Source organism: Melospiza melodia, chromosome 9 (assembly GCF_035770615.1).
Source record: "Melospiza melodia melodia isolate bMelMel2 chromosome 9, bMelMel2.pri, whole genome shotgun sequence".
NCBI classification, from domain to species: Eukaryota; Metazoa; Chordata; class Aves; order Passeriformes; family Passerellidae; genus Melospiza; species Melospiza melodia.
Genome location: NC_086202.1, coordinates 20763893 through 20773772, shown reverse-complemented (window position 1 = coordinate 20773772; position 9880 = coordinate 20763893). Strand labels below are relative to the sequence as shown.

Sequence of the window (9880 nt, the reverse complement as noted above, 5' to 3'; positions counted from 1 at the left end):
CCCTCCCGCCGCACGCAGGAAGCTTATCCGGCCGCGGCTGGCCCGGCGCCCCTCGCGCGGGGAATTAAGAGAAATACCCGCGGTGCCCCCGGCCGGGGTCTGCTCCCGGCCGCCTGCGGAGCGCGTGGGGAGGGGGCGCGCCCGCCCGCCGCAGTCCGCCCGCCCTTGGCGCGGGGCGGGGGCGCTCACTGCAGTGCCCGCTCCGCGCCCGCGGGCGGGGGGAGCGGCCGCGCCCCGGCTGCAGCCCCCGGCGGGCGACGGCGCTGCGGGCGCCCCGGGAGCGCCCCCGGCGGCCACACCCCGCGGCGGGCCGGGGCCGGCGGAGGGAGGGGGCCGGCGCGGGGTGTCTCCGAGCCAGTTCTCGCGGTGCTGGCCAGGCTCAGCCTCCTTCCCCTCCCCGGCGAGCGGTGACTGTGCACGGCGGAGCGGGGAGCGCCGAGCCGGGCGCCGCGGGAGCCCGCGCCGCCCCGCCGAGCCAGGAGGAAGGCCGCCGAGCAGCGCGCCGCCCGGCCCGTCCCCGCCGCCCTGCCTCATGCCCCAGCGACGCTGAGCCTCCCGCAGCCCGAACATGGCCACCACGGCAACGTGCACCCGCTTCACCGACGAGTACCAGCTCTACGAGGAGCTTGGCAAGTACGGAGCCTGCTGTGCGCCCCGCGCCGCGCCCCGCCGCCCGCCCCGGCCCCGGGACCCACCGGCGCTGCTGGGAGCACTGTGCCGGCGACCCGGCTCTCCCGGGAGCCGGAGAAGGATTAGCTGTCGCGCTGTAATCCTGTTCTCCAGCCCCCCGTCTACCCCAGCGGCGTAGCCGCCGGAGGGGAAGGTGTTCCTGCCCTGCTGGGTCGCCCCGCCGCAGCGGGTGTCCCTGCAGCCTGTCTCGGGCTGCGCGCTCCTGTTGCACCCCGAGATTTTCTCTCTTCCCTCCTTTCCTTCCTCAGGACCCGGCTGCCCCGTTCTCCTTCCCGCACCGTCTCCCAGCTGCACGTTGCCGTTCCCTGCAACTGTTTCTGCGCTGGGACGCGGCACTGTTACAGCCACTCCGCGATGCTTCAGTCCTCACTTCCTTGTCCCTGTGAAAGGACCAGGTGCTGCTGCACCGCGCTTCTCTTCCCTCCCCGCTTCCTCACTTCTTCCCTCCCTCTCTCCGCACTTGTCTCCGCATTGGCAGACTTGCTGCTGCACCCTAGGACAGGGCTTTGCAGGGGAGCGCAGTTGGGCAGGAAAGCAGTGCAGAAAGGGCTAGAGTAGGATTATGGGGACAGTGCTTTCGTGGGTGCTACTGCTCGCTCCCTCCCTTCCTGCACCAACTGCTGGGCTCTGCTGCATCTCTTCTCTCCAGCCCGGTGTCCCTGTCCCTCCCAAGGCTGCTGCAGCTGTGTGTCACCAAGCCTGGGCCCCAGTGCTGGTGCTCACCTTGATGCTCATTGGTTTGTATGTAGAGGTTGAGGAAGGGGATAAAAAGGCAGGACTCCGCAGTATTGGAAGGATTCAAGCTATTTTAGGACTGACTGTCTGTGGGGCCCTTGTGCAGCTTCTGTTCCCCTCTCATAGTTGAAATGTGGACATTTGTCCCTAGACATGGGTTTGCATTCCTGATCTGAAGGACTTGGAATTTTCTGCTAGTTTTCTCATATTTGTCCTTTCCTCTTTTCAGATCTTTCCTGTAAAGCTAGTAGTTCTTTACCTGCCATGGTGGTTTTTGTTTTGTTTTGTTTTTAAAAAATAAGGGGCTGTTTCCAAGTGCTAATTGTGTAGTCGTGTAGATTTTCAGTCTCTGTCTTTTCACCTTGGTCTCTTGTATTCACTCTTTTTCCTCACAGAAATCCTTTTCCCCCCTCTCTCACACCTCTTCTCCAAGAGTAATTATCTTTGGAATAGTTATAATAATGTCAGTAGTTCCAGCTTGAGGAAATGTAGAAAGCCTTGTAGTTTTCTCCTCACTTCATTAATAGGTACATGTGTATCCCCATTTTGCAAGTGGGTTGAGGAATATAAGAGAACTAGTAACTTCTGCAAAGTGTTGTGATGATTTTGTGACTGAGCTTGCGCTTGAGCATGGGAGACACGAGTCCTGGGTTTGTGCTGTGGTTGCTGGGGTTGCTGTCTCTGGGAGATGGCCTTACCCCAGCTAGTGTTTGCAGCACTGTTCAGGGCTGTTGGTCTCTTGTTCATCAATCCCTTCATGTCCTGTTTCTGTGCCCATAAGGTCTCTCTCTCCCCACACAATGTGCTCTTCCTACTGCACTGTCTGTGAGGAGTGGAGCCCTGGATTGAGGAGTCTTCAGGAGACTTGAGTACCATATAAACTTAAGTTTTATGTTGATCAGACAGCATACATTGTTCATCAGATTCTCAAGTGTTGTGTCCCTCCTCAGTATGTCTTCTGCCCTCTCCTTAATCTGGTCCACTCTGAGAACAGGAATTGTTGCTATTATAGTTTCATTTTCAGTTTCATAGCACCTATCCTCTTTATTTTTTTCCAGGGGAGCCTTCTCTGTGGTCCGCAGATGTGTAAAGAAAAACTCTTCCCAGGAATATGCTGCAAAAATCATCAACACCAAAAAACTGTCAGCCAGAGGTTAGTGTCTCTATCTACCTTTCTTCCCTGTATTTGTAGGAAAATACTTCACTGGAGTTGAGGCTGTAATAAATTTAAGGGATCTGGAGTTGCTTGTTTCTGTCATTATTTTTAGGCATTTCAAAATAATTGAGTTGTGTGGCAAAGAGGAGCCTGAAAGAAGGTAGTGTGGGATGATAGAAAAATCCCTGTGTCTGGAAATGGATACTCTGTAAAGTGATGTTGTCTTTTTTCTTCTTGAGATCTTTCTTCTTCAACCTGAGCTAGAGGTAGATTCATCTATGTGTGTATCTGTACCAATCACTCATAATAAAGAGAAGTGTTGCAGACTTATTTTGCTGAATGTCTTTTTTACCTAGGAGATCTGTCTTACCAGAACAGATGTGATTGTTTTTTTGAAAGATAAATGTTATATGCCTTGCTCCTTTTGTGCTGTAGTTAAAGGTGGTGTGTTTGGAAGCTAAAAAGTCTGCATTCAAAGGCAGAAATAGGATGGAGAAATCTTGCCAATTTGACTTCTCAGCATATTAGAACAAGGGGCTTGTGCTTTCATTACTCGTGGAGAGTTACAAAACCTGAAGCTAGACTGTAGTGTTATGTAAAGAGAAAAAAATCTAACTCTTCCAAGCTGAGAGTCTTTTGCTTTCCAGGGACACAGGTATGCATAAAGGGTAGTAGGCCATACAGAATGAGGAGAATGTGCATCCTCCAGTGTGTAGGGAATCACTACAGGGATTGCGTGGGTGGGGTGGAGGGGTGAGGGGGAGAATGAGGGAAATTGACCTGCAATGAAAGATGCTGAAAACAGGGAGTGCGACAAGTTGAGATGCCAGAGGCAACTCTTTCTAGAAAAGGTGAGCAAGGAGAGTTGTAAGTCTTTAGAGGCCTTTCAGATTTCACAAAATTAATGTATGAAGCCCTTGACTATCTTGCTAGTTGAGTGGAGGCCTTAGTAGGGGGGTTGACTGAGAAATGGAAGGGAAAAGCATGAGGAGAAAGCAAATGATTTTGAGAAATGGTTTAGAAGTGAATAATGTTTTACCTAATCCTTACAAAAAAGAAAAATAGAATATGTATTCTCCTTTTTGCCAGAATATGAAATGTGATGATAAGAGCAGGAGACAGCTTGAAGAATAGTGAAAAATTTCCATTTACTGTCGTTTGTGTGGTTTGTATGAAGAAGTAGTGTCAGTGGTAGTGTGCTGTGAAGCAGTGATTTTTTTCTTTAGTTTTTTTGTTGTTGTTGGTTTTGTTGGTTTTTTGTGGAGTTTTTTTTGGTTTTTTTTTTTTTGTTTTGTTTTTTTTACTTCTGGAAGCAAGCATATCTGCTAAGGTGTTTATTATTTAGCCTGAGTGAGGTGGTTTTGGAGGCCAACCAGTGGAGCCCTGGATTGTTAATGAAGTGGCTGCAGATCTTCTGAGAATCAGTGTCCTCTCAATGGTCATGTGACAGTGCCTGCTGATGTAGGTGGGATATTCAATCTCTGGAGTTCAAAATTAGTTCAACTTAATATGGGAGAGGTCTGAGGTCTGAAGAGTGGCTTTGCTTTGCTGACGACCATTAATGCCTTGTGTGCTCCCCAGACTTCCCTGTCCATCCTGTGGTGAGGACTAAAGCTCAGGACACTAGTGGACACCAGGCTGCTTGGAGAAGGGTAGGGCAGTTTGATAAACTGATCATGAAGGTTAAACCTTTATCGTACAAGGGACAGGGTATTGAAGTTAGCTGTGGAGATAAGAAAAATGGGAAAAAAATGCATGCTGAACATAGTTGAAAATTCAAAAATATGTTAGCTGAAGGCCAAAACTCTCGGAAAACCTGACTGAGTCAGTTTTTAAGTGTTTGGTCATTTAATGAGTTACAGAGGGAGAAATGCATAGATTCTAATTGTTTTTTGTAGTAAGGTGATGACAGTTTAATGACCCAACAAGTAGGAAAAGTAAGTATGGGTGAATATCGGCTATGTTTTGATCTATACTTACTATTTAGATTTCATACCCTCCTATAAATAAAATACATTGAGGCTGCTAGCCTGGTCCTTAGCTGCTCAACTTGAGGCAGCTGACAATGATATACTTTAAAAGGTACTGGTTAGGTAAGGGTAAATGTGAGGAGAACCGAGAATGAAAATGTGTTTCTGCTACTACAGAGGAGTATCAGAAACAAGGTACTGGTCAGGTTATGTTGAAGTTTTAACTGAGAACTGAAGAATCTGTGAAAAGTGGATGGTGACTTTAGCTGAGTATGTGGGTTCCTCAGTTATTTCAGCTGTGTTTGCTGAGAGCTCAAGGGGTAAGAACAAAAAGTACTTATAGTAAAAGACTTTAGTATTTTGATAGGAAGTTAGTGAATTCACCTTGGAATAGGTCTTTAAAACATCGAAGGAGAAATGTGTGCTATTTAGACATTGCAGCTGTAGATCAGTGATTAGGGAGATTCAATTCAGCAACCTGAAAAGAAAAGTCTTGGGAAAAGGTGTTTTAGAAAGCTGTCTCCCTGAGGAGCAGAATTATGGTGTTAATTCTGCAGCATCTTGGATATGTGTTGTCTGATGTGTCCTTTCCCAAGCTGGCACTTCTCCTGGGCTGTCCATGTCTCTGCCCATCAGTACCTCTGTCCAGGGCTCTCCTGTGCACCCAGCTGCACACTGTCCATTGTGCAGGGTAACCCACCCTTCTGACCTTCCTCCCACACTGCTGGTTTTCTTCTGGCTTCTCTAGAGAGCCAGAATATTGCCTTATTGTGGGGATAGCCAGCCCCTGTCCAATTTAAGCATAGGTATATTTAACATTTTATACTATCTGTAGCAGAATTTGAACCAGTATGGACACCTGATGCAGTAACTGCTACTTGAAGTGTCAGCATCTTGCTGCTGCTGCAAGGTATAGCCCATTGCTGCTTCACAGAAGTTTTGCCTGCTGTAGTGCTTTCCTTGAATCTGTTCAAGGCAATGGTAACAGAGCCTTGCTCTCCTCCTGCAGTACTTCTTGTTACCTTTGTTTTTCAAGACTTGTGATGAAGAAATACTAGATAACTAACTGGGAGGTGCTGAAAAGCTTACTGTATGTGGCTGAAAAGGAGGAAGAGAAATGCTTCAGGGGGAATTATATGCAATGAAAGACTTGAAGAGGCATGGTGTTTCTCTGTGAAAGCAAGGAGGATGGACAGAGTGCTGGTCTTAGCAGCTTCAGTCTAGTAAATGTCACTCACCAAAAAATGCCAAGTCAGCAGTTGAGAGGAGTCTCTTTTATATTGTCTGTGATTTTTGGATGCCTATTCTCTCTTTTAATAAGTTTTGTCAGTAAGAGCTGGTCTAAATTAAAATTCATATTTTGGCTTTAGTGACGTATTTGCTATTATTCATGTTGTGTTGATGCTAAAGTCTGCCCAGGGAAGACCATGCCAAGAAGTGTAATGTTAAATAGGGTCCAAATGCTTGTGGAAAGGGAGAGGAACTTCACCTTAGTCAGCATTCAGCTGATACATAAGAGCAGTTGTTACTACACACGGAGGAAATACAATGCTTCAGTCATCTGAAATTCCTGTGGGATTGAATGCACAGACTTTTACCGGCACTACGGGTTGAGAGAAGTAATAACTGTAATTTTTTGAAAGTTGTCTTGTGGCTTTCACCAGAATACTTTCTGAACATGAAATTCATAGCAAGTAGTGCTACAGTGAAGTTCAAATAAAGTAAAATTACTTGCAGTCATCAAAAGATCAAGAGAGAAGCAGCAGCTTCAGTAGCAGTAGGGAGATATCCCCAATTTAACTTGCTAGCATATACTTCAAGAGAGAGTCTGGCTTTTGAAAGGGGTAGGCAGAGCTTTAGGATTTGATAATTTTTAGGATGTATTTTATACCAAATAGTATTTAGTGATCTTGCCACCACCTGTAGTATTTCTGCCCTTTTTTTTAGGTGCGGAAGGAAAATCTCTGTGTATTACCTCTATTGCTAAATTTAATTTACTGTTGAAAATCTCTATCTTTTAACTCTGGCAAGTGACATCTCTTGATGAATGAATTAAAAACAGCTGTCTTGTAAGTTAGTCCACTTCACTGTCCTTACTGTGGCTTTGCTTTTGACTGTGAAATAGAGGTGTTTTCTCTCCCTGTTTTTCATCTTTCCAAATTTGTAAACCAGATAAAAATTTGCAGTCTACCGAGTTATTTTGTTATTGTTCCTGTAGGAGATTATATGGATTGTGGGAGGAGCAGGGAATTACTTCTGTGTATCAAACCCCAACAGGAAAAAACCACTCTTTATACTTCCAACTCTGCTATTTTCCTACACCACTATTGTCAGGGCTTTTGGTTCTGTAGTGGTTGCAGATTTGGGCTTTACAATATGTTTTGTTGAAATTGTCAGCAGTAGATCCCCTGGACGCTAAAACCTTGAGCTTGAATGCTGCAGAGGAAGTCTAGCAGCATCAGTCCCTAACATCTCTCTTGATCTGGCCTGCATGTGTTCCTAGCTGCTGCTTGCATTAAAACTCCCTTGGGCTGCTCTTGGGGCTGCCAGGTTTCCAGTGTCCGTGGGGCAGGCAGGCTGCTGGAATTGCTGTGTGCAGGTGTGCAGGCTGCTGCACTGCAGCGGGGCCGCCGGCTCTGCCGGGGCAGCCGAGCCCAGCGCCCGCTCACCGGGGGCTCAAGCGCAAAGCCAGACCGCAGAGAAATGTCCTGTCATGGGTGTCCTCTATGTGCTCCTGCGTTTGCAGGCTGAGGACAAATGTCCTGTCTTGCAGAGGATGGCAAATCAAACTGTCTGCTCAGCCGTCCTTGCTGAGCAGCCAAATCAGGTCCAGTCATTTGGTTTGGGAGAGAAGCTTTCCTTCCTGCAGCATGGGCTGAGTGAAGAGCTTCCCTGCGCCCCAGCTCCACCCCGTGCCTCCCCTTTGCTGTGTGCAGAAGTCTCAGAGATGCTGGGAGCATATATAGCAGACCAGCTGCAATGGGTTGGAAATTTTTAGGAGGTCTTTGCACGCATGGAGAGAAGCAGAGAGCAGAGTGCTGCACACCCCCAGAGCAGTGTATGAGGCAGGGAGCTGCCTGGTGAAGCAACTGTAAGAGTCTGGGTGCTTGGGATGGGGGCGGCAGGGGAGGAACCAGTTGGTGGAGTGGGCTTGCAGGTAACAAGCAGCTGAACTCTTCACTCTGCACCACTGCACACAAGTGTGGCAGGGGCTGGTGGTGAGGCTGCTCAGCTGATGTTAGAAGCAGCAGCCCTCTACCTCCCACCAGCTGCCTGCCTCCCCCAGCAGACTGCCTCTGCTTGCAGTCCCCTGCACAGGGGAATAGGAGTTCAAATGGCATATATACACCAGTATGGGAAATTTCATTGGAAGAGGTGTTTGGAGAAGAGGAGGGCTTGTGCCAAAGAGGAGGCCCTGACCTTGGAGGAGAGGCTGGACCTGGGAAATTAGTGGGGGCTGCTGAGGGTCGGCTTGGCTTTTTGCCTGCCCTAACATATCAGTACAGGCAGGAAAATGCCCTGGTGTGAGAGCCAGCAGAGATTGTCGGGGTGGTGAGTGGTGGAAGCCTTGCTTTACTGTGGCTCACTATGGCTAGAAGCTGGCTTCCTCCCACTGTGGATGTTAGTGATGGTTGGGGTTACCCCAGGTTGCCTCTCAGTTTACGCTGTATATTTTATAAAGGAGCTGGAACAGAGCAGACAGGATTTCAGCTTGTGTCTGTCTTCTCAGTGGTCACATTGAGTATTAAATTTCCGGCATTAACAATGAGGGGGGGGGAAGTGGGCACACAGATTGGGCAGGAATTCCTACTGCCTCTGCACGAGGTTAGAGAAAGGAGCTTGGTGAGAGAGTCAGGTTTCTTGTTTTCCCAATATAAACTGGATTTGTGTATGGCAGAAATGTGATTAGACTAACTCCTGCACGTGTCCCAAAGCCCTTGGCTCTAGAGCATTTACTCTGATCAGCCAGCCGTGGTTGAAATATTTGTAGGTGTCCCTACGGTGAAGAGCAGGGTATTGAGCAGCCTGTAGATATTTTGCGTAAGGAGAGCTACTTTGGGTTCTTGTAAGAAGGGTCCAGTGAAAAAACTATTTGCTTTGTTTGCAGTGTATCACAGAGATTTCACTGTCTCCAACTTTAATCCTCTCTGGACAGTAGCAAAATCATCATTAGCAGAGGGGGATTCATCTGTGGATCAGAAAGAAATTTTTAGAGTGCCCTCCTTCCTAACAGTGGGTTAGCACCACTGTTCCACTGCTTTAAGGGAGGACTATAACAATATTTTTGTTCCTTTCCACGCCCTGCAAGTATTCTAGTTGTTCTTGCCCTCCAGATTGGGTGAAGACAGTTTTTAAAAGGGAAGCATGCTAATGCAAAAATTTCTCTCCACTGTGCTGTTTGTGAGCACAACCCTGACAATGAAGGCGTCACCTCCCACTTTTTCTGACCTGTCACCTGTTTTGGTATTTCGGATGTTTCTTTTTGTGTCCTTTGTTCTTGAAATCCCCTGATTTTTACTAACATAACAGATGTAAAAAAACCTCACATTCACTTGCCGGTGTTTGACTATAAAGTGAACTATTGCTGTTGGCTTGGTTGGGCGAAGAGGGCAATATTGCCTGGCACCAGGGTCACCAGCACAGGAAAGAAGCCTTGAATGCTGTAAAAAGGAAATGTGAAGTATCTCACATCATTGTGTGTTTGCCTGCAACTGAAGTGATGTCAGTGCTCAGAATAGTTATCTTCGAGACAACAGAGGTGCAGTGATTTCTGATGGGCAAATGCATCCTTAAAATTTTGAGTTGCTTACTAGATGTTTTGGGGTTTGTTTTAGTGTGTGGAGGAAATGTGACCCTGTAACTTCAACCGCAGTAGCTGCCGCTGATCCTTATGACAATAAGCTTAAAAAATTGAGGCCCTATGAATTAGGCTGACATAATGTTCCTTTTTATACCTTATTAAATTTAAATACCACTTTATACTTTGGTAACATCTCCCCAAACATTCTGGTATTGCTGCCTGCATGATTTTTGGGGAACAGTTGCAGAATACCTCTGAACAAATGGGCTGGCAGTATCTTAGAAGTAAGCTTTCTGAACACTAAGGGTAGCCAAAGATAGGTGGAGCATGGATTTAACTTTCTGCTGAAACTAAGTCTATAGTTGTTAGATTTTATTTCCTTGTAGCTTTTTTCACTTTTTACACTTCATCTGCCTTTCTTTCCTTTTTAATTTTGAGTTCAGTTTGAATGTTCATTTGTTTCTCATGGATCAGTTACTTTAACCTATAATTATATTAATTTATAATGCTTTGATTGAAAATAGCCCT

The 9880-nt window shown here is 47.1% G+C and overlaps 1 protein-coding gene across 26 annotated transcripts in view; it reads left to right on the top strand.

The window, feature by feature from the left end:
- The first annotated feature begins 480 nt into the window (after positions 1-480).
- Positions 481-9880, top strand: part of CAMK2G (calcium/calmodulin dependent protein kinase II gamma) — a 118013-nt gene continuing 108613 nt past the window's right edge. For all 26 annotated transcript variants that reach the window (XM_063163811.1, XM_063163814.1, XM_063163802.1 and 23 more), the window contains exons 1-2: positions 481-633; positions 2484-2578. In XM_063163811.1, the coding sequence (XP_063019881.1) occupies positions 569-633; positions 2484-2578 (160 nt within the window). In that variant the 5' untranslated portion in view covers positions 481-568. The remainder of the gene's footprint in view (positions 634-2483; positions 2579-9880) is intronic.